Source organism: Varanus komodoensis, unplaced genomic scaffold (assembly GCF_004798865.1).
Source record: "Varanus komodoensis strain SLA01 unplaced genomic scaffold, ASM479886v1 scaffold18_1, whole genome shotgun sequence".
NCBI classification, from domain to species: Eukaryota; Metazoa; Chordata; class Lepidosauria; order Squamata; family Varanidae; genus Varanus; species Varanus komodoensis.
In genome coordinates this window covers 4,735,113-4,762,358 of record NW_025335548.1, presented here as the reverse complement: position 1 = coordinate 4,762,358, position 27,246 = coordinate 4,735,113, and the positions used below count along the sequence as shown (strand labels likewise).

The 27,246-nt window shown below is 37.2% G+C and overlaps 1 protein-coding gene across 7 annotated transcripts in view; it reads left to right on the top strand.

Annotated features, from left to right (window-relative positions):
* GLS (glutaminase) overlaps window positions 1–27,246 on the top strand; it is a 74,961-nt gene that overhangs the window by 23,188 nt on the left and 24,527 nt on the right. For 2 of the 7 annotated variants that reach the window (XM_044427139.1, XM_044427145.1), the window contains 8 exons: window positions 3,072–3,130; window positions 12,843–12,875; window positions 13,354–13,412; window positions 15,219–15,285; window positions 16,557–16,607; window positions 18,865–19,041; window positions 19,913–20,044; window positions 20,949–21,041. In XM_044427139.1, coding sequence (XP_044283074.1) covers window positions 3,072–3,130; window positions 12,843–12,875; window positions 13,354–13,412; window positions 15,219–15,285; window positions 16,557–16,607; window positions 18,865–19,041; window positions 19,913–20,044; window positions 20,949–21,041 — 671 coding nt within the window. Of the gene's footprint in view, window positions 1–3,071; window positions 3,131–4,810; window positions 4,845–10,849; window positions 10,900–10,921; window positions 11,132–12,842; window positions 12,876–13,353; window positions 13,413–15,218; window positions 15,286–16,556; window positions 16,608–18,864; window positions 19,042–19,912; window positions 20,045–20,948; window positions 21,042–22,436; window positions 26,442–27,246 lie in introns of those variants that run through there. The other 5 variants (XM_044427140.1, XM_044427142.1, XM_044427141.1 and 2 more) reach the window with 5 other exon arrangements.

Below are 27,246 nucleotides of genomic sequence, written 5' to 3'. Positions count from 1 at the left end.
TTTGTGTTTACTTCCTTTATATGGCTTCCTTCTTACCAAATATTTTGTTGAAGGGAACTGAATTGTGTTCTGATAATTCATCTTTTTTGAATAAATACCTAGTTTATTAGTGAAAGATAAGCATATTCACAGTAGCTTTTATCTACAAAATAAAGACACCTCTTGGATTATTTGAAGGGTTTTTCCTCATTTGAAGGGTTTTTCCTCCCTTAAACAAGCCATGGTGCCTGGGTTTAGATGAAATGTCACGCTCTGCATGGATGAATACAAGTAACCAGGTTTGTTGATTCTGTAGGCTGTTAATTTCTGTCCCTTTTGTTCATTTAGGAACCATCTGTGGGACTCATTAGGTTTTTGACATAAGCAATTTTGTGCACTTGTATATGTATTTGGCCTTGAATGTCAGGCCATTAAGTTCTTAATGGCAGTTACTACGTTCTTAATGCACAAAAGCTGAGATACTATAACATCCTTGTCAAAATGCAAGTACGCAAGCGTTCATAGTCTGTTCCAGAGGCAAAATGAGTCAACTGTTGTATCTAAAAATTACTGCCACATGCCAGTTCAATATTTGCATTAGGCATGTACTTTCATTGACTATCCTAAATATAGTCTACTTGAATAGATGTCATATCAATATTTCAGATGGCCAGTGTTGAAATGTGGAAAATAACTGAGGTAATTTCACTTGACTGTAATGACTTTTGTTCAATGACTTTTTAACTTTTTCTGTCTTCATTTTCCTTGTTGAACGGATGTTGTCAGCATCTTAGATTGGCAGCACTAAGTTCAGCACTTGTTCTGATTTTCCTATTTCAGTGGCAGCTTTTTTCTTCATGTAGAGTTCATAAGAAATGCATAAATAGTGTCTGATCAGTAGAACAAAGCTAGTTAGGAAATCTGGAAGAAGTGATGCAGTAATCACAGTGTGTTATAATGTCTTTTTGAAAATAATCATTTTAGTATTGTCTGAACAAATTTTGTCAATAAATTGACTTTACCTTTTTTGACTTTACCTTTTTTAAAACTTGCAGTGAATGTATGTGCTTCTCTGTTACTGGTATACACAGCTCTATATGCCAAAGACTTGTCCATTCTTTTCTTCTACTTTGGAAATGGTTTGAATAGATAATCCTAATTCTGCACATGGAAGGTTCATTGAAATAGAAGATAATTGGACAGCTCTTAAGTATACGCGTACTTGTCTCAAAACTTCAACAATAAATATACAAGTAGTTCGTTAGGAGTTACGATAATCAGCCAAGGCTCTGCTCTGGGTTGCATCCATTTTCTAAGGTTGTGAGTAGCTACTAGTTACATGGAGTGCTTCCATTTTATTGTGCAGTTGCCTTGTTGCATTCATGGCTTTTTGCTTGGGAATCCCTACACCTTTGTCCACCATTTGTAATCCTCCTGTGTTTCCCTCTGCTTCTTCCATCTTTTTTCTTCTTACAGAAAATCTACTAAGGAGGAAAAGATGAAATATTTGCCAATTTTACTTTTTTAGTAGTGCTAAGAGTTTATTTCTATATTAAATGTATATACTTCACCAAGTAGTCAGTTGTGTTGCCTTTGCCGTGGTATTCTCCCTGAATGTATTTGTCTTCTGCCTATTACACCGCTGTGCTTTGACTACCTGGTTGATTTATTCTTCCCTTTGTGAAACCTTGTTTTAATGCTATTTGGTCTTTTTAGTTAAACTGCTATTGTTTCTAATATCTAATTTTAACTGTTGTAACTTGTGAACTGAGTGTTTTGAACATGTTTACCTTTTAAAAGGAGCACTTGGATGGGGAGGGAGCTTGTATGGAAGTTAAGGCAGAAATTTATTAAACTTTGAGCTATAAGTCTGCCCTATTTGTGAAATTAATTAATTTGTCACAGAGAACCACTAGTCAGTGCTACCAGATTCACTACTTTCAATTTTTAAGTGGGGATATACAAATTCTAACCTTGTTTCCTTGTAGTTCAGGTGTGGAGATCAAGGATGATAGAGGGACAGACTGTGAGAGAATGTAAGAGAATTTAAGAATTTAAGAGTCAAAAAGTTACTTATGTTAAGGAGTGGTTTCAATAAATATGTGTGTTTTCTTTTTAAAAGAGCAGCTGTAGAGATGCCCAGTTAAGATTTGGGACTGTAGTATGTGGGACATGAGTTAATCATTTCCCCCATCCCAGTAAACACCCATCTCCCCTGAAGCTGCTGTTCATCTCAAGAGGAATTCTTCCCAGCTGTGTTGAATAATTGCTTTAATGGATGGTGGGAAATGATTTTTTTTAATCAGGATCAGAGTATTGGGGTAGGAGGGAGAGAAGCTAAGCACTTCATAATCCTAATTCTGGTCAAGAGCCACCCTGACTACTCTATTTAAAGTGCTTGTATGCAGGACACTTATTGCTCCCACCCATACTGCCCCGGGAAGGTGGCTGCAGTGATCCATGGAGATATCTGGGGGTGAAAGTGGCTCCCAAACCTACTGTAGGCATCCACCTCTGATTTAGTTGAAAGGATGAAACATATATCAAAAACATTTAAAATGGCTTACTTTGACTTTATGTTGGGAGGAAGTTAGAGCCAACTCCAGTTGGGAGCTGGTGAAGCAACCTGAGGAAAGCCCTGATTTAAGCAGGGAGAATGGTGATTTCAAACCACCTGGTGGGAAAACACTCTCGTTATCCCACTGTGGTGTTAGATGCACAAGTAATATTATGACTGAAAGAAGTAGAAGGAGAGGATATAGGCTGGACATAGGCCCTAGGGATAAATGTAAAGTGTGAAAAAAGAGGCTACTGTAGGATCCAGCAACTTGGTAACAGAAGGCTGATTGTATTTATTATTTATTTATTAAAAAGCTTTTCTATCCCGGTGCCTACAGAACGTCTTGGGGCGGCTGATGGTCGTAGTACCCACCAACTGCTTATGTCTCTTATGAGAAGGATAATGTTCTTGCATATATACAGGCTTGCTTTTACTTTGGTTTTTAAAATTTAGCTTTGTAAGTACTCTCCTATTTCTTTTGGTCTTAAATTTAGTCCGTGTATGTGATTGAATTAACCTTCTTGTTTTTCAGACAAGCCTCACAACCCTATGGTAAATGCTGGAGCAATTGTGGTTACCTCCTTAATCAAGGTAAACTGTTTACCCTTAATTTTCCTGATAACTGCACTGTGAATAGTTTTTGTGGATAGCTGTGCTGTGCAGTACTAGATTTCATAGAGACATGGAAGCTTTATGACCCAAACTACAGCTTGCAGTTTAGAGAAGCATATAGTTAAACTGTTGCACCTGCAAAATAGCGTGAATCCAAAGGGACATGTGTGCCTCTGAACCTGTTTTCAGTAATAGTTTTTCAGAAGCTCCCCACTTTTCTCCTTCTCAAATTTCAAAAAAGATTTTTGGGATATGGTACAAGAGAATTTTAAGGGAAGTGCTCCTAGTATATTTCTATTACTCTTTTCTCTTCTCCTTTCCCTCATTAAATTTATTGCTAGAAAAATTCCAGTCTGCTGTCTGAAACCAGGTGGTTTAAAGAAGGGGACCTTTTTCTGAAAAAGGGGATACAAACATGCCTCTCTAGCTTGAAATACCATATAGTGAGGGGAATAGTAGATTAACAACATTCTACTTACGATTTTGTATTCTGTGAAGCATGCAAATCATTTCAGAGTTTTAAAATGTAAGTTTTAATGTGGAATTTAAAATATTTTCGAAACCTTATTCTGAGCATTTTATTGGAGTTAGGCTCCACTAGCAAACTTAAAATAAAAATGTCTATCTTGTAAATTTATTTATTTATTTAAGACATTTGTATGCCGTCCTTTGCGACAGCCTCACTAAAACATTCTTTGTACTTCAGTTCATAGATTCATGAGGTATTTCTTTCATATTAGACATTCTCATTTTTAACCAATTCAAGAATTCATTCTTCTTTAGATAAGTGTATTTCAAAAACGGTTGACTTAGAGTGCAGTCCTGTGTGCTGTACCCTTGTTACTCAGAAACCTTTGAACTTGGGAAGCTTATCATCATCCTTTGCAGGGCAGGAAGAGAGACGGAGGCAATCTTTACCTTCCCACACCCCCCTCTGCATTTTAGCTAGACAGTCATTTTCAGCAGTCTATCTGGGATTGTTTAGAGGGAATGAGAAGGGGGCTACAGAGGAGACATGATGCCTCGCTCCCTGACCTCTGCCATCTCCAACCCTTCATGGCCCCAAAGCACCCAAATGAGCCTCTCTTCAAGGTCAAGTTCCTAACCTCAGTCGGCGTGGTTCATTCAACACTCCTGTGAGGAAGGGGAGGGAGGTCTGAGGCAGAATTCCAAGCTCAAAGGTTGCAGTGCTGTCTCCAGCCATGGATCTAGGAATCTGGAGTATCCTATGCCCACATCCCCCATGACATCTAGGAGCCATATGATTGTTTTCATAGTTGCAATGACTGTAGTGCTTTAAATCATTTTTCTGCATAAATGCAAGTGTACATGTTGAATTGCCTGATTTTTCTTAATATGTACAAGTATTTACCATTCTTTTGAATTTCTGCATCACCTTAATTATTCATTCAGCATATTTAAATCTAATCTTGCTGTTATGGGTTCCTAGAAATTGTAATAAACATTTTGTTCTACCATAGTTTTCAGGTAGAAGGCATTAAAAATGGACAACTTACACAGTTGATTACATCTTAACATCCATTTGTTTCCAGAGTTTTTGTTATGAAAGGCTATTTTAGTCTTGGCTCATGATTTTTGCATTTCTTTATATTTAAGAAAGTATAAAATATCCTGCTTTAAATATTTATCTTTAATAGCTGTAGGTGAAGGAAAATGGCCTTAAGTATGACAGGTAAATTTATTCGTGTTTATTTTTTTCTGTAGGTTTAAATAACTTAGAAATTCCTTTTGACAATGGGTTTTAAAATAAGTGGTAGACAGTTCATCAGATAATTGAGTTTAATTCTTTTGACTAGTGTAGCACTCTACAATATGATTCAAGGAGCACTTGTATTTGGAAATACATTATATTTAAATTAATGGAATTCAAGGTCAATGTGTTTTTTACTGAGGTGAAAATTTAAAAGCACTGGTATAGGTTTCAGCCATTGTAATATATTTCAGCTGTACTTTTTATTGCATGCAGTTATGGCATCACATCAAGAAAATTGTAACAAACTTTCTAGCCAATACTGGATTGCATTGAAACTTTGCATGTAATTATCTGCATGTGTAGCAGGCATAAATCACCATATTGCATCTTTATTTATTTAGAATGATTGTAAGACATTTCATGTGCTGCATCAACTGGAAAGCTGTTTCTTAAAAATCAAATGTATGATATAAAAATTTGAGAGTCGACATATTGGAAAATCTTACTAATTTAAAGCTCTCTTTCTCATGAGCTAATTTAAGCATATACTTGGTAACATAAGTGCAGTCTTTTCATTTGTTTACTTTAAAGTAAGGCTCACTGCCATCAGTGGGACCCACTTCTAAGTATGTATGCATAGACTTGTAGTAGCCTTGCAAATTATAGTCCGTGTTTGTAGGAAACACTTTCAAAAAGCTTATCTACTTTGTCACCTGAAGGAAGTATTGTCTTGTACACCTTGACCAGGCAAATGGCAATGTACATGTCAAATTTAATTTTATAGGCCAGTTTTATTGAAGATGGCATATGGTTCTGAGAGTCCAGTAGTTAAGCAAGTTAAATTTGTACCTTATCACATGTTAAGTGTATCATGTATAGGTGCAATAGGACAAATGGTTTTAACTCAATTAACCTAACTTTTGTTTTTACTATTTTATTTTGTGGTAACTTTCTAAGTCAAGTAGAATTTGAAACCAATAGAATTTAGTACAGTATTTGTATTAAGTTAACCAAGACAATACTGAGTAGCTACAAAGTCTTTTTTCAAGTTACACAAATTACTTGGGCATGAACACTTAAATTATACTCTGACTGATTATTAATTTATGGTCCATGACTTATTAATTTGATGTTGAAGCTATGATGAGTAGTAAGAATAATGTTATTTTCTAGATTAGGGATGGGGACCTCCATATGTTATATGACTACAAGTGCCATCTTCCATGACCATTAGCCATACTGGATGGGTTTGATGGTAATTGGAGCTGAAGAACAACAGGAGGGTCACAGGTTTCTTACTCCATTTTTTAGATTGGGCAGTAGTAAACATTTCATTGAAACTTAAGTCACCTTCCAGTTAAGTCCAAGCTAAACAATAGGAGGATTTAGATTAAAAAAATATATATGTAGGGTAGTGCTGGTTTCTACTTGGAATTGCAGCATGTGGAATCATAGCTTCCCCGGCTATGAAGAATGAAACCTGTGCTGAATGAAACTCCTCTTGTGCTGCGGTTCATATTTGGTGGAAAAAAGGCTTGTTTGGTACCAGTGGCATCTCTTTCTCTTAATAATAATTATGGCAAGTCTTGAGGGGGTTGTGAAAGATTTTTATTAAGATTGATTCTTTTGGAGGGAGAAATTCAGCTTATTCTCTTTGCCTGTTTTGATCAAAATGAAAATCACCCCCACAGACACACACACACAGACACACAACTACCATGTTTCCATGAAAATCAGACACTGTATTATATCTTTTTTGTCGCACAAAAACACACTAGGTCTTATTTTTGGGGTAGGTCTTATTTTTTATTTTTTAATGTGTACAACAATCCACACTTATTCATGTACAACAGCATGAATACATGTACATTTGGTGTCACTCCGCCTGTGACAGGAGCCGGCACTATAGAGGAAGCATCGGCTTATGCGGCTCTGCCCCCACCGCAGGGAGTGGAGGGAGCAGAGCTGCATAAGCATGTTTCCTCCACACAGTGCATTAAGCTAAAGTTAAGTTAAAAATAAAGTTTAAAAGGGCTTTTTATGTTCCCCACTGGCCCTGGGAATAATCACAGCTAGGTCTTATTTTCGGGGTAGGTCTTATTTTCGGGGAAACATGGTATTACTAAATTTAAAACATGAACATGCTCAGTAACCACCTACTAAAGTAACATCAAGTTTTGTTTAGAGATCTGTTTTATTTCGTATATAGGGTAATGGCATTTCTAGGTATTTTGCTGACCCCTACTAAAGAGAGTGCTTGGCTAGATGGATCTTCATTTGAAGTTAAGGAAGTAATTCTCATCATCTTGGCAACTAAGGATTCTTTGTTTCATCCATGCTCTCAATTGTTTATCAACTGCTTTACTGTTGCGTAGAGTTGAATTTTGCAGTGTAGCAGCCATATGGAGAGTTGCTTGAAAGGTGTTCTTGTGTTATATGGCAACTGCTGCTCATGACAGCTTTAATAAATGAGAGTTATTTTTAATGTGGATTTACTGATTAATTATACCTTGACTGACCTAGTGATAGAGAACAGAGCTAGTTCATGAGATGTTGCTTTAATTCACAAGCAGCCACACCATGTGACATCTGTTAATAAACAAAAATAGATGATCTAGAGAGGACAGACAAATAAAAGTAGTGATCCTTGGTTCAACAAAGGACTGCTGCTCAGTAAGAATACAAAGTGGTAATCATCATGAACACTGGAGTATGAAGAAGCAGTCTTAACCAATAGTGGATGTTCAGTTTCATCCATTTTCTAATGTGCACCAACCTAACATTATGGAATGCATTTTCCTTGCATTAGGTATTGCAGTCCTTGTTCCAATATTTATAAATATAAATAGAATTGGGAAATAGAATGTAGAATTTCTGTTGTTGTTTGACCTTTTTAAAGTTTTTAAACATTAATGCTAAGAAGCCAACACAGCACCCAATTATTTTCAAAGGCAACAATATTCAAAATAGCAGTTGCACAAAAACCATAAAGGATCAGAGTTTGAGAGGAAACATACAAACAAGCTTGCTCGCCTGTTCATGATACTCCAAAGGTGCATGCAGTGAAAACAGGTTTGTTTTCTTAAGTTCTAACAAACAATTTGCCCTGAAAGAAAACCAGAAACTTGTATAACTCCAAACGGCATTCAATAGAATTTGTGTCTTAATGTAATGAAGCCCGTTCTCCATCTGCATGTACTTCATAATCTCTAGATTGACAACTTTAAGTAACATTTGCCTTAGAATTAGTTAATGGCAACAGAGGAATTAGAGGTAAACAACAATTGCCCATTTGTCCCTGAAAGCACTGCACTTCAGTATTGATATATGTGTCATACTGCTTGTAGTGGTCATTCAATCAGTTGTAATTTGATAGGTTTTGTGGCATCCAGTGCAATCCAGAGTGAGTTAAAAAAACACTAGGTTTAGAGTTTGTTCTAAGGTATACTGAAGGACTCTTCTTGTTATTCTTTCTACTGAGGCTCCAAAAAATCTCAACAACTATAAAGAATAGGAGATAAAAAATATGCTGGAGGGAAAAGATTTTCTTGAAGTTTTCTGCTGTGAATGTAGAGGAAAGAGTTGGAAATTCAATTACCTTTGTGGCTTGGTCAGTACTGCAGTTATTACTGGGTGGTATAGCTAAGATGCCGTTAAAGAATTCCAATTATGTTCTCAGGGTAGGATTGAAGAAAACCATTTACAGATGGTTTTTAATTTCTGGACATTAATGAAAGCTGCAAAAATAAATATATGCTATATCCTAAATACTATTATGTATAGTAGAATGGTTAATTTACCACTTTCCCCTATTTCTAACATTAATTAGTGAAACTTATATTAATATTATAATTCATGCTGCTGTGTTGTCGTCAAGTAGAGCTCTTTCTTTTGCCCTGTGGGAATGAATGACAGCCATTCAGTTATATAAAAAATGGAGTGTTTGTATTCCCCTAATGACATTAGTGAGTGGGGTAAGAATAGTTCATTTCCCTCTTGTATTGTAGAATATAGGTCATTTGCTTAGTCCCATGGAAGTCATTACAGACTCTCCTCAGGTTCATTTTCTTAGTTACACTATAGTGTGCTGAAAATTAGCAGTTCAATGTGTGCATGCATCAGTATGAGGACAGATGGATGTATCATAGAACAATCCTGGTCTTCATACCATACAGCCACAGACTGTCCATGTGCACACACCCTACTGCCATTTCGTGTTCCAGCCAATTATGCAGTTTAATAATTCTGCAAATAAATGGTTATACCTTTAATCTTTGATTTTTAAAAACATAGATCACTTTCCCCCATGTTTCTATTCAGTCTAGCCTGATAACTGCCATTTCTGTGTGATTTATTTACATGCTAATAGAACTAGACTAATTCATGCTTAGAGTAGACCCATTTAAATTAATGGAACTTAAGTTAGTGGTGATTTACTTGTCTCATTGATTTCAGTATGTCTACTTTAAACCTGACTAAATCTGAATCAAACCCATAATTTAATAGACAGTCCTTGGTGTTTAAAGGTTTCATGTAACAATTGCAAATAGAATTATGAGCATCAGAATTCTTTACTATTCAGCAGGCAAAGTACTTGTTGGTAACTGATTCTGAGGCATCTTCATGTTTAGAAACTACTTCAGTACAATTAAGGGCACAACACTATACAAATTTAAGGCATGTTGAAAATTGTAGGCCTTTTTTCTGTCTAAGTATGCATAGGCTTGTGCCTTTACTTGCTAAATAATGATTGTTCAGAAATGTGTTGGCTGGTTAATGTATTCAGTCATTAGAAACATAACACAAACTTGTAAAATATAGCTCAAAGAGCAACATTAAAAACAGAATTAAACATGTTTTTATATACCTAGTGACTTAGTATCTCAAAACTAAAAACAGTTTTTAAACATACTCCATAAGTTGCTGAGATCTAACTGCATGCTGATGTAATGTTAGTATAAATAAAATGAGATCCTGTGTTTTTATTAAATATTGAAATTGTGTATCTCTTTAAGAAATGTGCATGAGTGATGTTCCTATCATTAGATTGTCTTAGTCTCAAAGTATTTTGTGTTCATAGACATGCATTTGTATATACACAATAGTGTGCATATACACATAAATATACATGCAAGCATGCACACTGTAAGTGTATATATGTATATCTTATGTTTGTGAAGTTACATATTGCATGATACATCTGCAGACAGTTTAAATACTCATAAAATTTGAGAGATTCCAGAAATGGCAAAATTAGACCTGAACCAAAATAAACCTTAGAGACAACATGAACCGCCTCATTTTCTACTTCAAATGAGTAGATGTATCTTCAGTATTGTCAGAGTGCAAAGCAATCCCTACAATATTCAGTGCACTTTTTCTTCTTGATTCATTTTAATTTGTTGTTTTTTTTTAAGGGAAAAGTTAGACTTGGCGACATTGTCTGAAAAAGGTGAAATAGATGAGTTAAGAATATACATTAAGATTTAGATTGGAAAGAAGACTTCATGAGCTGCAAGCTAAATCAAGGTTTAGGGTTTTGCTTTTTAAAGACTCTCGGCATCTTTATCAGTATACTTAATGATATCTAAAGGTGCTGTGGGGAAAAAAGTTTGTTTCTTTTGGAGTTGAAAGGCAAAAAAACCTCTGAATTTGATAAACACTGAAATAAGTTTGCTTTGATTATATTCTCAGACTTGTTTTTATTATATTTATTCTGCTAATTTTAAAACTGTGAAATCCTTTTTCAGTTAAGGGGTTGGGTGGGGAGAGAAACAAACATTTCTGTATTCTTGCATTAAGCATCTTTCTTCTCCATTAAATGTAGGGGAGAAACGCAAAACTTGTTTCAGTTTAACTGTCTTAACCATACAACAGTGATCAGTACAACATCCCATAACTAATGCTGACCCACTTTCCCAAAGCAACAATCATTGTGCATTTAAAAGGTTTTTGTGGTTTAAATGTTGTTACATATTTTACAGCATTAGGATCTATGGAATATTTTGACAACTGCAACAGTTCAATGAAGTTGGTAATTTCTTCTTTTAATTATTTTTCATTGAACAGATTTGGAGTTACACTTTTTAAAAAGCTTGTTTTTCTAATAACTTTCAACACAATGCTTAACCTTTTTAGCATATATAGTCATTGACTCTGTGGGTAGCAGCATTTTTACTTTATTGGTGCTTAACATTGACACAACAGTGTGGTATTCTTTCAGCTGGTGATCATACGTGTATGACTTCACATCACTAGATGAGCTGGTGCGTGTAGCTTCAACAGATTATCTGCAACTCCCTAATCCACTTGTAGAATGAGAAATGAGGCTGGCTTTATGCATTTCATTGAGTAGAATTCTGTACAGATAGGCTTCCGTTTTTTTCCTCCTCCTCACTAGAGTGCAAGTAATGCTTCTTGAATTGTTTTTGAGGCATTCTTTTAGATGGCAGGGCTAAATCATTAACCAAATGATTTTTGTGGCTTTAACTGAGACATTAATCTGAAGAGTCTGTTTTTAAAATGGCGATGGAAACTTAACACTTTTTTTGAAAATATCTGGCAGATTAGTCTTTTAGACACTGATAGTTGCCAGATGGTCCCTATGGGAAACAAGAACGTTCATTATACTATGCCACTGTAAACCCTTAAAAATCAGAGAATCTGCCTTATTTATTAAAGTGTCCTATCTACACTTTATATCTATGTTTCCATAGTATTATGTACTTATGAAATTTTGTTATGATTCCTGAAAATAAGAGGCTGCATCTGGAAGGAAATATTGATCAGTTAAATTGGGTTTTGGACTAAAGGGAATATTCTTTTCAATGTCTGGCTGCCCAAGTATCTGTAACAAAATTTTGATTATGTGGCCAGAACCCAGAGTAGTGTAAGGTGAGATCTGCATAGGCAGTAAGACTCCTCTTTTTGGATAGAAATTTCCTCCTCCCTGTGTAGGCCCTAGGTGGACTAGATACACACACAATCTAGACAATGTAGATTTGGTGTAGGCTATACCAGTGTAAGAATCACAGAATTTGTAGAATTTCCTTTCTATAGTCCCCTTGGGTTTCAGAAGCAGGGTGTGATGCTGAATTAAAGTTGGGTCCTTTGTCTGAGTGAACATAAGGGGGAACATAAGGATTGTGTCCAGTTCTTTAGTTTCTTCTGATTCCAAATTAGACATTACTAAATATTTGTCAGTTCATATACATGTTACCGAATCTACTGAACTAGCTATGAGCAGTATTTCTGCTATCCTAGTTTTTGTCACACCAGAGAACATTAATGGCTTGGATACAAAGATGCTTGTGGGCACATACAGGATTTCCCAGGTGTGTATCCGGACTTCCCTTATACTCTCCCTGACTGCAATTTATTATGCTGTGTTGGAGTCATTTCCTGACTTTTGAGATCAGCTTTATCAGGTGTCAGAGGGATATAGAAGTGAAAACTCCCAGCAGGACTGTTTGATCCTAGCCAAAAAACAAGCAAACCATACATACGTCTTTTTAGCAACTTGGTAACCCAAAATATTTGTCTTGGTAACACTCTTTAGCTTATTGTTTAAGGGCTACCCCATGCATTAGTAATCATGTTGAATATCCTAGTATCCAGCAAAATGTAAACAAAATGGACAATGAGATAGGAAAGTTAAATGTTATCCACTGATTGCAATAAATTGCAAGTGAATTTCCCAGGCACTAATTTGTAATTGGATAGAAAGGATTTAAAATAAAGCTAGCCTTATTTAATGTTTCATTCTATTTCCTGCATGTTGGTAACTTTTAAATTGAAATTTTCTGTAGTATTTTTGAATTTTTATTAAAACGATTTAGAGATCTATCTTTAGGCATCTAGACTAATAAAATAATAGTTTAATATTAAATAGTAATATTTAAGTAGCTGTAGACTAAATTAAAACTGAATCTTTCTGTGTATTAACAACATTTGTAAATATGTCTTCTTTCCTTTCAGCAAGGAGCAAATAATGCTGAGAAATTTGACTATGTAAGTGACATTTAAATATTATTTACTTATTTTTGAAAAGGAAGGGCACATAAGATTGAGCACATAAGGGCTACTAACTGTGCAGTAGAACTTAAATCTCATTTCGTACCTAATACTAAATCATAGTTAACATTATGGGGACAAGCCTCAGGCTTGCATGCTTACCTTTTCTTCTCAAACACAATGGCATCTCCTTTCTTGTTTAAACTAACTGCAATTTGTCATTACACCTGAACTGTAGTTCTTTTTAAACTATGAGTTCTTAAAACAATTTAGGATCTTAAGCCATGGTTTGATCTTGCTTATTTGTTTGAACTAGGCACAGTTTCTGGGTCAGACATAATAAACTGCAACCTAGAGGCAAATGCTTCCATACGTGAAACTGTGGTTTGGTACTGCATCTGAACCCTCCCCATTGGCTTGCATAATGGAATTTGTTATTGCACATTTTGAAAAAGTTGTGATGTTTTTTAAATAGGTGATGCAGTTCATGAATAAGATGGCTGGAAATGAGTATGTTGGGTTCAGTAATGCCACGTAAGTATATTTCTTAGTTTAAATTTCTCCTTATTTTTAATTGAACATGAACTAAGTAATAAAGGGTTCAAACTAATGACTTCCAGATTTGGATTTACTGGTGAAATGTATGATTACTGCAAATCAGTACAGTGCCTTGTGCAAAGAAAGTGGGGAAGGGAGTTGTATTAGGCTTTGTGCTGTGCTTTTCAAGACTTTCAAGGAGGTACCTTGCTAGTGCTGCCCCTCTCATGCCCCAGTGTGGGAGTGAACATCACTTCCCTATAGGCTTTTCCAGGAAGCAGCAACAAGGTTTTGTTTTCTGCAAAAAAACAATCAGTCATGGAGTATAGTATCCTTCACATTTTCTGTGGAGAAAAAAGTGATTTTTCTTCTGCAAGGAGCTGGCTTGCTGCTTCCAGTAACACCTTGCTGATGCCCCCTGCGATAACTGAACAGGAAAGGGAAGGTGCCCATTAGTTCTTCCCACAATGGCACCCTTTTCTTCCACGAGTAGAGATGTTTTTACCACAATAATGCTTTTATAGTGCTAAAAGCATGACAAATCTCACTAAATGGGAGGGAAATGCCCAAGCAAGGGGGCAAGAGGGAATCCTGGCTTAACCATGCACAAGATACCCCACCAAAAAGAAGCATTCTGAAATGCCCTTGCTTCGTCAACTAAGCTGCAGTCAACCAAAGTGAGCTTAATTAAAATGACTTTACTGTCTTTTGAAAAATGTTTTGGCATTTAAGCATCTCCTCTGGAAAGGGAGTTGCACTGTTGATGGCAGCTGCTGAGAAGGTGTCTCTGTCTTTTGCAGTTAGAAATTAGCTTGTGGGATTATTTGGACTGGCTTGAAGAATTCTTGGGTATGCTGAGACCAAAGAATGAGTATCTTTGTGAGTCGGGAAGCAGAAACAGCGTCTTGGATGCTGTCATAAAGCAACATAAAGCCAGGACAAACTCTAGAGTGTTTCTGTAATTTACTTCCAGGGGTGGCTTGTCAAGAAACAGCCTCTGCTGTGTCCTTTGACAGCTAGAGACTGACCTAGTTTCAAGTTAGGAGGTAATTATAGCTTGCCCCTCCTTCCCCAAGTCCACATATATAATGACATACAGTCTAGAAATGCTCTTTGCAGCAAAATTGAGTATTGTGTGTTGCATCTGTGAAATTTTGAGCCAGGGCACAAGGGAAGTTTTTTTTTGTCCTGACCTTTATTTGCCATGGCTGGAATCCAGAGCAGAGGTCACAGATACTTGAAACTTAGGCTGCAATCCTGTATCCACTTACTTGGAAGTAAGTCTATTGAACTCTGTACAGGTTAGCACTGTTGATCTTCTGAGTCCCATTCTGATTTCCTTATTCGAAGTGTAATTTTATTGGAAACTTTGTCAAATCAGAAATGCCCAATATTTTCAGGCCACTAATAGCCCACAATGCTAATTTGGCCTTTATTTGGAATAATCCGCATAGTGTAATATTTTCTCATACTCAGCAATGATTTACGTCTTGCCAAGTATGCAGCTGCTTTGCCTCCCTCTTGAAGAAGGTGGCAGAGTCATCTCCACTAACATCAGTATATGGGTGTATGATGAGTTTTGTTTTAAAAGTGGCAAGGGTAGTGTTGAATCCCACTAAATATTGTGACAAATTCTACTCTAATAGTTACAACACTTTTTCTAAATAAATGTTACAGATTTGCTTTTAAAGGGCCTATTCTATCTTACAAAAAAGCTTTATCCAGACTTGAAGCTTTTGGTACTGCTAGTACATACCTAGTTTTATATTTGTGTGTGTGTGTGTGTGTCTTCATTTTTTCCAGGTTCCAGTCTGAAAGAGAGAGTGGTGATCGAAACTTTGCAATAGGGTACTACCTGAAAGAGAAGAAGGTATGTTTTTGGATTACATTGCCTCCACATTCTTAAATTTGCATACTGTCTACTCAAAAACTACACAGAACAATTTCTCAGCACTGCTAATAGAAAATAGTTCAGTGCTTTTCCCTTGCTCCCAAAGCAGTTAGCAGCATAGTAGAAGGACAACAGTAGTGACAGATATAACAGTTCACTTGAACTTGATGCATTATGGGGAAATGGACCTTGTTCTCTCCAGGAATGAGCTCAGAGGCTGCCTCTTTTCCTGGGCTGCAGCAGGCTACCTCTCACAGTGCTAATTGACTGTTGGCTGTGCTCTCATGGTACTACTTTCTCCCCATCCCCAAAGCAGACTTTAACATGTACATTTATAATGAATGTGTTTAAAGTGCCAATCCAATATTCAAATGAATAAAAGTAATATCTTGATGCATTCAAAAGATCTTTTTTAAATGGGTGGGAGTAGAAATATGGAAGGGAGGGAAAGTTGATTCTGATTTGGTACTGGAATTACTGGTGTATCTTTTGCAAAGCTAAGTGGGGACAAAACAGGCTTACTCCACAGAGCAACAAAAATTTATGCCAATTGCTCTTCTGCTGAATTCTGATGTGTGTCAGAGTATATTCTCACTCACTCAAGTGAAATGTATACTGAAATCACAGTCACAGACTTCTGTTAAAGTTGAACTGGTTGTGTTCATTGTGATATGATTGGGAACTTTCGTTCTGCTTGTAGGACCAACAGGAGCAGCTGGTTATGGGTAGAAGAAGGCAAGAACCCTCAGCTGGTTCAGGGCAAGAAACTTAACCCTCATCATACATATCCTCAGGCTTTTCCCAAAAAGGCTTCATGGATTTTTGCTAGTGGTGTATAAAAGGAACTCCTTAGAAATGCACTTTGGTTTCTTAGTTTGAGAATATAAATAGCTGCAGAAGTTGTCAGTGAAAAGTTCGTCAAATATGTGTTGGAGTTTAAGTCTAAAGAGTGCCCATTTTGCTTTTGCAGTCTCAGCTGAGTACTGGAAAGAGTTCATAAATTAAACTCAAAAGCTTTAATTCAAATATGGTAGTTTCTTTAAGGTACAATCTTATGAGTTGAGATAGAAAAAAGGCCTAGAATATGCTAGGTGTAATAGGCCTTTTCTCTGTTTAAACATACATAGGATTGCACCTTTAGTATGGCATAATATGCTAAAATATGCTTTCTTTGGCTGTTGGGTAATACAGATAAAATTAATAAATTAGTATATAATAATAATGACCATCATAACAATACTGTTTTCCAGTGTTTTCCAGAAGGAACAGACATGGTTGGAATATTGGATTTCTACTTCCAGGTACCTATTTCAAATTCTTTTCAGTGGAAGTCCCCAAAGAGAAAATGTAAATATCTAAAAAGGATAAAGCAACTGTAATGTTAACCAAACATTCAGAACTGGGATCAGTGGTTAATCATACTACAATATTAACTTTTAAAAATATGCGTATTTTGTAAAGACAGAAAAAACGTAGTAACAAGATCTAGTGCGGCATTAGCGAATCATAAAATCTCACTAGCAACTTGTATCTAACAATTTGAGTCAGGTTGTATATTTAAAGCACATTTGGGAATCCCCAGAAAGAGCTTCCAGCTTGTTTTAGAGGTTTCTCCTGAATTTCTAACTTTTTAGCCTTATTCTGACTTCTCTGGGCTGCACATTTAACCAGCATATATGCATACACATTTGTAAATATTCAATAAACCAGAGAAAATCATTTAATCTTCCCATGAACCTTTGCAGCACAAAAATACTAACATGGTTTTCTTCTGTTTGCTGAATTTGCAACCATACATGGCTGTACAGTGCTTATATGTGTAGTATGGAAGGCAGAGTTACCTGATGAAAGGAGGGTTCATTCTGAAGTCCTTTCATACATAAGATTGAAATGGATACAGCTATTGTATGAATGTTTCATAATCTGATGATACAGCAGTAGCAGTCTGTGTTGTCACTTTGACCAGGTTTGGTTGGGCCTTGACTTTAAACCAAACCTGGACCTTGAATTCAGTGGGGCATTCACTCAGGCAAGTGGTTATAGGATTGTAGCCTAAGTATGGGAACACAAATGGCAACATGCTGGAAAATCTTGACTTCTCTTTTTAACAAACATATCCAGCCCCTGCAAACACAGTGAATATGAGCTATGTGAGAATTAAATAATATTTAACATGAGTTAAATGATGTGAGGTTAAACCACAGTGGGTTAAACCACAGAGAGTTGTCCCATTGTGCAAAGAAGCGCAATGGAACATTTCTGAGAAGACGCGTGGGATTGTACTGATCACCTCAAATAGTCATGAGTACTGGTTTATAAGAAAGGGATTCTCTCTATATCCCTATAAAAAGCAAAGAAATGCAGGAATCTCCATAAATGGCATAAAGGATATGTGATACAAAACCTACTTGTAAGAATGAAACCGTGCCACCAGTCCTCTGTGTAGTTGTAAATTAACATGGTTCAGGGATCAAATTTGCATCATGATTCAGGAAATGTAGGTAGTTTAAAATATTGATTTAAATCAGACTTTTTCCTGATACACATAATTGTTTAAAATCAGTCCAGCCTGCCTTGATAGTCCTCTGTCTTCAGAATGACTTTTCAAGAAGTTCCTAGGTCTTGAAGGGATGCAAAATGCTGCAGTGTATGAGCAGACTTCTACTAGCACAGTATGGAATTAGTGTATACAAGCATATGACCAAAAAGGATAACCTTGGTTTCAATTGAATATGCTTCAAGCAATCCAGAGTTCTTGCTGCCTGCAGCTAATGGGAAATGTGCTGTCGACAGACATTGTTGAATTGTATGCGTCTGCTTTCAGGGATGATATGATGTGGAGATGGTGTCATTTCCTAATAGTGTGCTGAAGCAGAAATGGCATGACAAAAGATTAAATGGTTAAGTAGAGAATCACCAGCATATTTTCTGATCCCATAAAAAGTAGCTGATTGGAACTTTTTTTGACAAATCTGTTCAAAGTAACATTAAACAGTTTTAGTGTTAACTATGAATTGTCATGATTTTGCCTTAAGATTGGATTCTTCTGTAATACGATATACTTTCATAACCACTCAATCATGTATTTTGATTATAAAGAGTAGTCATAATTAAATCAGAGCAGTTTACAATATTTTGCTGACCAGAAAGTAAGTTTGGACAAAATTTCCTCCAACTGGCTAGCAATGTAAACACTTAATCCATAATAACAGCATTGTTTATCTCGATCATGAAAATGCCTGCCTACTATTAATTTGAAAACCAGGCATGTTAATGTTTTCTCTAAGGTACACTGTCCTTTCCTAATGCAATGACAAGTCTTCAGGCTTACATTGTTTGCAGGATGCTACTGTACTTTATGGTCAGATCTAGTTTTCCTTTTTTTTTTTTTAAGGCAGTCCTTTTATTCATATTAGCCCTTCATAGCTTAACCACTGTCCATGCTGGTTAAGGATGTTTTAAGTCCAAAACATCTAGGTGGCAGCAGGTGGTGGGCAGGGGAGGGGTTGACTTAGTTGAGTCAAAACTTTCTCACCCTTTATCTTTCTTTCTCTCAAGTTATGCTCCATCGAAGTAACTTGTGAATCAGCTAGCGTGATGGCAGCAACATTAGCTAATGGCGGGTTTTGCCCAATCACTGGTGAGAGAGTCCTGAGTCCTGAAGCTGTTCGGAACACTCTAAGTTTGATGCATTCCTGTGGCATGTATGACTTCTCAGGACAGTTTGCCTTTCATGTAAGTACCTTTTTCATACTGGCATTTGGTAAAGAGGTATCATAGTTGATATTATTGTATATAACCAATAGGCTCTTACTAGGAAACAGCCAAAGCGAGATGCTAAAACTCTCTTTTTGGAGCAGCAGATGCTAGTGTTTGATGGATCTTTTAAACTAAAGCAGTGATCACCACTGTGCCACCAAGGCTCGCCGGCTCTCGATCGGCAAGCCAAAATTACCCCACAAGCACTGTGAGGGGACTTACTAAATAATACATGGGATGTAAGTTTACTAATTGGGGGATCCTTGAAAAAGGGTGGCATGTATAATTGCCAAGACCTGTGCCTCACGAGATACTTAGAACTTTCAGTGACAGCACTTCTTGGATAGTGGAGTGGTTGGTGCACCGAGCTGTTGCCTAGGGTTCAGCTGCTGTTCATGGGTTCTCCTCTGAACTTCTGCCTCTGAGAGAGCAATAGACTTCCCTTTTGTGTTGTCATTTCTCTATGATGTGTTTTCAGGTCTTATTGATGTGATTTTCTCATTACCCTCATAATAACTGAGTTGGACAGTTGTTCGTCTCTCCCCTTCTTCCAAAGAGCTTAATTGCCCTACCATTACTGAAAATTTCCATGGCATTTCACCCATTTTTGTCTTAATTTTGTGTTTATGGACACATAAAGAAGATGCAGTAAGGAATTGTGTGAGGATAGACTTCAGCTCAGCTCATAGTTTACTTGCTTTTTAACATCAGAAACCAAGGTAGTGTAAAAAGTCTGGTGCTAGCATAGCAACAGGAGGGCTGCTTCCTTAACGGTAGTACTGCTGCTGTTACAGATGTCCATTACCGTATTTAAATGGGAGTATTCTTGTTTTTCCATTTAATATAGGTTGGTCTTCCTGCAAAATCTGGAGTTGCTGGTGGTATCCTCCTGGTTGTTCCTAATGTTATGGGCATGATGTGCTGGTCACCACCTCTGGACAAGATGGGAAATAGTGTTAAAGGGATACATTTCTGTCATGTAAGCAAGGCTCTTTCTTGAATATTGGCTTTTTAAATATTAGTTACTGGTCAGCATCAGAACTGCCATGATCATTTTGCTTGGACACAGGTCTCAGATTTGCTGACTAAAAATCTCAATGATGGTGGCTGGGAAGGTTGAACTTAAACTTCAGAAATCTGAGTGGATGTGCAAATTAACAGATGGTCCTGATGTGTCCATTATTAGATTGATCCAGATGAAGGCTGAACATTCTCAGTGAAAAGGGTGTGTTCATAACACCACAAAGCTTGTTGAAAACTTGTGCTGGCAGACACACTGCTGTTCAGTGTCCCAGTTGGCTTCAACTTTGATGCCATTAAAATAAAGACAGGAATTGGCTTCTTCCCTAATTGTTCTGGTAGAAAGCAAATTACCACTATTCTACCGTGATGTCACTGGGAAGAAAGCTGACTGTTGAAACGGGTTCTGGAGCTGCAGCCAGTCAGTATTACAGAAAGTTGGGGGGCGGTGATTTTATAGGTGGAAAAGTGTGCAAGTTATTTTCACATCAGCACTGCAAATACCATTGGTTGCTTTGGCTGCCAAAAATATAGATAGATTCTTCTGTGAATCCTTACATTCTTACATTTAAGCTGCATTTCAAAACAATTTTAGAATTTTCTTCTAAATTTCTAATTAGTGAAGGAGCTTTTCTTACTGGTCCTGAAGCTCATTATGTGTAGATAGCTTATGGCAGACTACAGAGCATTGCTCCTAAATTGGTGCCTGCAGATATTTTGGATTTATCAGTTCCAGCCAGCATTTTCAGTGATCAGGGATGATGGAAATTTTAGTCTAAAATATCTCAAGGGCACCAAATTGGGGAAGGCCGCTACAGATGAGCAAAGCATTTTATAAATTGTGTTGCCTTTTACCATTGCAGGAACTGGTTTCTTTGTGCAATTTCCATAACTATGATAATTTGAGGCACTTTGCAAAGAAGCTTGATCCTCGCAGGGAAGGTGGTGATCAGCGGGTAAGTTGGAGGTATTCTGTGATTTTGTGTGCAGAGTGTGTAGTAGGTTTCTTACTTTCCAAATTAGATCGCTCAATGACATATACTGCATCAGTGCCTTAACTTCTGAGTGTTCCAATTCAGTTTATGCCAAATCTGTTATAACTGGAACTTATTACCAGATGCTGAGTGTGTATTGTTTTAGACACTGCCTTACCGTAACTTGGCATGTGACAGTGTACCAGCTGTTGCTACTGTTTTAGCCTACCTGGTATTTGTCTATTTAGACTAGCCTCAAGCAAGACTGGGAACACTTCATTTATCACTTACAGATGGGTCTAAGTCTCCTGAGCCAATACTTGTGAAGGGGAATTGACATACTCAGCAGTCTTTGTTCCAGTCTCCTTGTATCATAGTGTGTTTGCTCACAGATATAATATGAAAAGAAAAACAAAACCTATCACTCTGTAACTGGATAACTTGAATAAAAATCATAACAACTCCTTATAGAAGTATAGTACAAATTATCAATTGTTTTGATAACAATTGTGGTCCAGAGACTGGTAAAGAGAAAGAGCCCCAGTACTGTTCTTGTTGCTCAGTGTAGTAGTGGTAAAGTGTCTTTTGCTATCTTTGTTGGTTTTGGCTATATTAATTTCTGGAAGATGTAGTGCAAAGGAAAGCAATTTCCCAGATGGCCTTTCTTCTAAATACACTAGCTGGGATTTAGAATTCTGTGTGCACACCCAAACACTTTGCTTATCTTTCTTTTAGATTTCAGGATCTCAGTGAGTAATTGGGGAGGGATCTACACTTTTTGACTGGCCTTAGGAGACAAGTCAAAAAATAGTGTTTGCTAAGACTTTGTTTCTTCCCTTGTCCCTTGTGGGCAAGGTTCAAGGACCATTCACAGCACTCTCCTACAGTTTCAGATTTGAAAGTGGAAAGAATGACTGGGGTCTTTCAGTCATGGAGCTCCTTAGGAATGTGGAGGCTGAGCAATCCTAGCTCTTCCACCAAGCCTTAAAGTTGGTAGGAATCACCATGTCATTGTGGAAACAGTCCCTGTCCATCAAGGTCAGGTGGAAGGCTGGGCCCCTTCAGACTCCTGATAGTGAACTATGGTGTGAACGCCTAGGTATGGGAGAAAGAGAGCTTCTGAAACCATAGTATGATGTGGAAGCTCCTGAATGCTACTAGTATATTCTGTGTGACTAAAGTTGTTTGGGGGAGAAGTCCTCCTTCCAAATTACACACCTCCCATTGTGTGTCTTCCAGCTGATAAGTGTGTTAAATAGTGATAGTGGGTGGTGAGAGTTGACAGCCTGCAAATGCTAATTGCTAAATGTCAGTAATTCTAGAATGTTTCTCTTCTCCGGTAATCTAATAAATGATGTATGTTGCTTGAACAACTAGCACTCCTTTGGACCATTGGACTATGAGAGTCTTCAGCACGAACTTGCATTAAAAGAGACTGTGTGGAAAAAAGTGTCACCCGAGTCAAATGAGGACATCTCCACTACTGTAGTGTATAGAATGGAAGGTCGGGGAGAGCAAAACTAAAGGAGTGGGCTCTAGTTTCAGAGGGTTTGTTTTCACCTTTATAAGCACATTCCAGTTGCTCTAGATTGCACAGTTCCCGATATTTTAGTTTTGTTCTTTTGTTTTCCATGTTTTGTAAATATTGCTGATGATACCAAATTAGTATCCAATTTTTATACAAATTGCTTTAATTGCTTTTTCAGAAAGCAAATTGAAACAAAACCTGAAAATGTGTGTTGTCTGAACTTGCTGTTGTACTGTGCTTAAGAAATAAAGTCAAAAGGGAATTTATAGGGGTTGTGACAATGTTATAGATATGTTGCAATGCAACAAAATAGAAACAGCATAACTGTTAATAAAGAAAAATGGGAGCAATAGATGTAGGAAAAATTTAATTCTCAAATCATACATTTTTATAAGTGGGTATTTCTTACTGGTGTCAGGATCTTCTGGTGTTTTGGGGAAAATTACAATTTTTAATTTTTTTTCCCCATGATCATTTTAGTATCTTGATCCCAAGCACTTGAAAGCAAGTTCTGTTGTTTTCAAGCAAATGTATGTACAGTTAGTCATTCAACTTAAGCTAACTGGATAAGGCTGAAAATAAATTAAGCTGGCAAGATTTTTGTATGAACAATTGCATACCAATATTTAGAACCTTGTTTAAATTTACTTTAAATGTCAGCATAGTGTTGAAAAATATTTCATAGCAAGTCCAACTAAATCTTCCAAAAGCAGTATACTAGAAAAATGCTTGTACTGAGCCTTCAGCTTCTGAAAGTTGTGGCAATTGTTTAAGCATCAAAATTTTGATTTTTATTTTCTAGATTCTACCAAAACTATAACATAGGAGTAATAAACACATATTTTTAAAAGTTCCAAAAAAAGGCAAGAGGTAAAAGAAGAAAGAAAAGAACAAACAAACTGTGATGGAGTAACATAGTGACTGTGTTTGGGCACAGTAAATTGAATTTCTGGGGAATTCTGGCTAATTGTTTATAAATAGTGCCTTTCATACGCTGTCTGATAATTTCCTCTTGACTTTTTGTGCAAGCAGGAGTAGCTAAACAAGTCACAAACATGTCACCTATGGTTTCTTTTTGGTGATGTCTGAACAACAAGTCAGTTCTGTCTCTTCTCCGATAAGACCAAGTCACAAGCCAAGGTTTGTTTAGTTACTCTCACTTGAAGGGGGAGCCAAGTGGAAGCAGCAACACTCTTAAATTCTGATAAGCCAGGTTTCCCCCACAATTCTAGCTTACTGTGATGTGCAGACTGGGTCATTTGCTTCTACACTAGAGCCTTTTAGTGCTGTTGAAGCTTGACTTTTCTGCAGTTAGCTGGAAATAGGGTTGAGTGCTGTGTGGAACCTGAGTTAAGAGTTAGGTGTGAGGAAGCACAGTTTTGTGCCTCATTTCACCATCAAGGGAGAAAGGAGGGTGACATTAGGGGTGGTGCCATAGCACCTGATATTACCTGGCCCATGGTGGGCCTGGTGGGGGCAACGCAGTCCCACACCCCAAAATGGTTCTCTAGTCTTTGAATAGCTAATACTATGCTCAGTGGGCCACTGGTCTGTCTCTGCTTAAGGCAGCATCCTGTATTCCTATATAATTAGTAGAACCCTTCCTCGTGGCCAACATTCTTTCATAATGTCTACTTGCAAGAAAGTTTTATTCATCAAATGTTCTTTCTAATGCTAATCGAAAGCTTCTTGTTTGCAAATTCAGCATGTTTTGTGGCTTCCCCTGGTCAGCATGACTGGAGGATTAGTGATTTATTGTCCCTTATATAGTCTGCTCTTGTACAGGAGTTGTGGGAGGGAGTGACAACCCAAAGGCCTAGCATTAATCTATTTCCAGGAAGAATCCTAGAAATGAGAATGCTCTCTGAACAGTCCCTCAGATCAACATGGACTATGTCATTGGTGGCAGTGGTGTACTTCAACAGATGCACCTAACCAAAATGAAAAATTGGGATCCTATCAGCCCTGTGATGTTCTTTTAAAACCTTGGTTGGGGTGGGGAGCAAGGGGAACAGGACAGGAAACAATAGGTCTATGCAGAAATACATTCAGGGAGCTCCTGAATCATCAGTCAGTCAGTCAGTCAGTCAGTCACTGGATGACAGAAAAGATCCCTGAAAAATCCTGTAGCTGGACTGGTAGATGCATGACTGATAATCGTATAGCTGAATAGAAAAATATGGTGTTTTTCTTTCTACCATTTTCCTTCAGGATGGATTAATAGTAGGCCTTTGGCTTCTACTGTCTCCCCTCATTCCTGTACAGAAGTAGATTGATGGAGATTCTGTCTGGAAACTTCAGTTGGCACAAATTCAGTCATCAGAATGCTTATGAGGGCTGGGCACACGTTGAGTAAATTACACAGTTTTGTCTCAGTTGCTTTGATTATTAGTTTCTGGATTCATTTTAGAATGCCAGCAATGGCAATTGAAGTCCTAAATGCTTTGAGATCAGTTTATCTGACCTGTCACCAGCCTGGCTGGTGGGTACCAGAGACGGGGCTTTTCAGTTAATGGGCCTTCTTCAGTAAATCTGCTTTGCCCATTCTCTCGTGGCTTTTAAGTAGAACCTGCATGCTTCTTTAAAAATTTCTTAGGATTTAAATTGATTTTATTGCTGATACCCTGCAACTGATTTTACCTGGTGCTGTTTTGTTGTTTTTGTTGTTGTTGGTGTTTGGTTGTTTGAGGTTTTCCTCTTTTTTACAGTTTTATTGTAAGCAATGTTACAATACAAAGGTAAGGTATAAATAACAGTAGTGAGTAATACTGTCCTCCTTATGGATTCTTCCTGGGGAGTAGATCTTGGGCTTGTCAGCTTGTGCCCACCCCCGTTCTTCTGCATATCTGTCTCCCCAGGTCTCCTTAGGGACATCAGCCCCACACTTTGAGAAAGGTGAGCCTACACAAGAGCTGTGGAAGACCATGAAACCGTTAATGTGTGGCATTCAGTTTGATTGAAATATAGCTTGAAATGGAAATGTTGCTCACCAGCTGACCCAGCAGCAGCTTTACTATTTACCTGGGCAGTTGGTTTCAGTTAACGCCAAAAGACTGTGCATCTCTGAGGCGTTTGGCTTTGTTTATTGGTGTCCTCGGTGTTGTTGCGTTTAGCAGACCTCCTGTGACTTACTTATGTTTAACTGTATAACAGATTAAACACTTCCCTTTACTAACATCTTGCCTAGGATGAAATAAACATCCTAGTTAATCCAAAGCTCATAATGTTCATATATGAGGCTTAATCTCCTTTGACTTAATAGTCATCTTGTATTATATCTGTTGAGCATCTGTGGGGAAGAAAGACATTTGTAATGTGAAAGAGCATTCTGGCCAAAGTAGATTTGCATTCACATTAAAAAGACAGTTGAAACAACCTGTTGTTTAAACTGCATCTGAAACTGCCCATTATATAACTGTAGAATATAGTATGAGTCTCAGCTTATTGGGCATGATTCTATGAAGCAGTGGCTTCATTCCAATGAGAATAACTTACTACCATAAAAGTAAGATCTTAAATATGGTATTAAAAGCTGACTGAATATTATTAACTCTTTTTTTGTCTAAATATTCTTAATGAAGTTTAGTATGCATTTCTGTCCACGGCAATACCTGTTCTTGATATTCAAGCATATATTTGTCGTATTGCTTTTTTTTCTTCCATTTTTGTTCTTGGCATCATTAGTGCTTTATTGGAAATGTAAATGCTTTAAAACATTGTTTTAGCATGTGTTATATTTTCCCTCAGTTTAAGTGGTTTGTTATGTGTTCCATTTTTCATTTGCTTTGTATGTTATTTATGTATCTTCTGCACACAACACTCTTGTACTATAATAAATTTTATTTTAAGCTGAACATTTTGTATTTTCTGTTCTTTTTCACGTAAAGTTAGAACCATAATACAAACCTAGGAATGAAAAGCACAACCCATAATGTTGTTTGCTTTAAATCAGACTAGTGTTCTGCATAAAGCTGAAATATTTGATTGCAATGGGAACACTATTCCTTTTTGGTTACATTTAAGTGAATTCATTTTCTTCATGATCTTTACTACTTTTTCTGGTTCTGCACTTTTCTGCATAACCACTTCAAACTTGTGGTGTTTTGGGAACAGATTGGCTTGGATCCAGAGAACTGCATGCTGTGCTCTGCATACACTTGGGCTTTGTTGACCCATTTCTGTTGCAGCCCAGTGTACTCCCTGAAAAAGACACTCCTGAAGGTTTGAGCAATGGGGTGCAGTATAACATGGGACAGGGAGGAGGGGCTGCACATAGGGGCCTTTGGCAGAAATCAGTGATTTCTGCCTTCTCGCCACACACTAATACATAGATTATATTTCTGAGAGTGCGAAGTCTGGCCTAGTCGTCTTCACTACACCCAGAGTAAAAATTTCCAGTCTCCTCAGTTCAACTACACTTTCAGTCCCTTGGGAAGAACTGGCCATGGATCCTGTATATTGGGTTTCTTTGCAGCTCACCCATGTTTTTCTTCTTAAGGGAGCACATCTAGATAGCATGTTGTACTCGGTATGTTGCCTTCGGTGTTGTAACACCATAGCATGATCCAGAAGAATGCAATTTCGATTTTGGTGAAAGAAGGTGAAAGATTTACAGGATTTGGGGAAAAATACGGTATGGGAAAAGGTTTAGTCTCATGG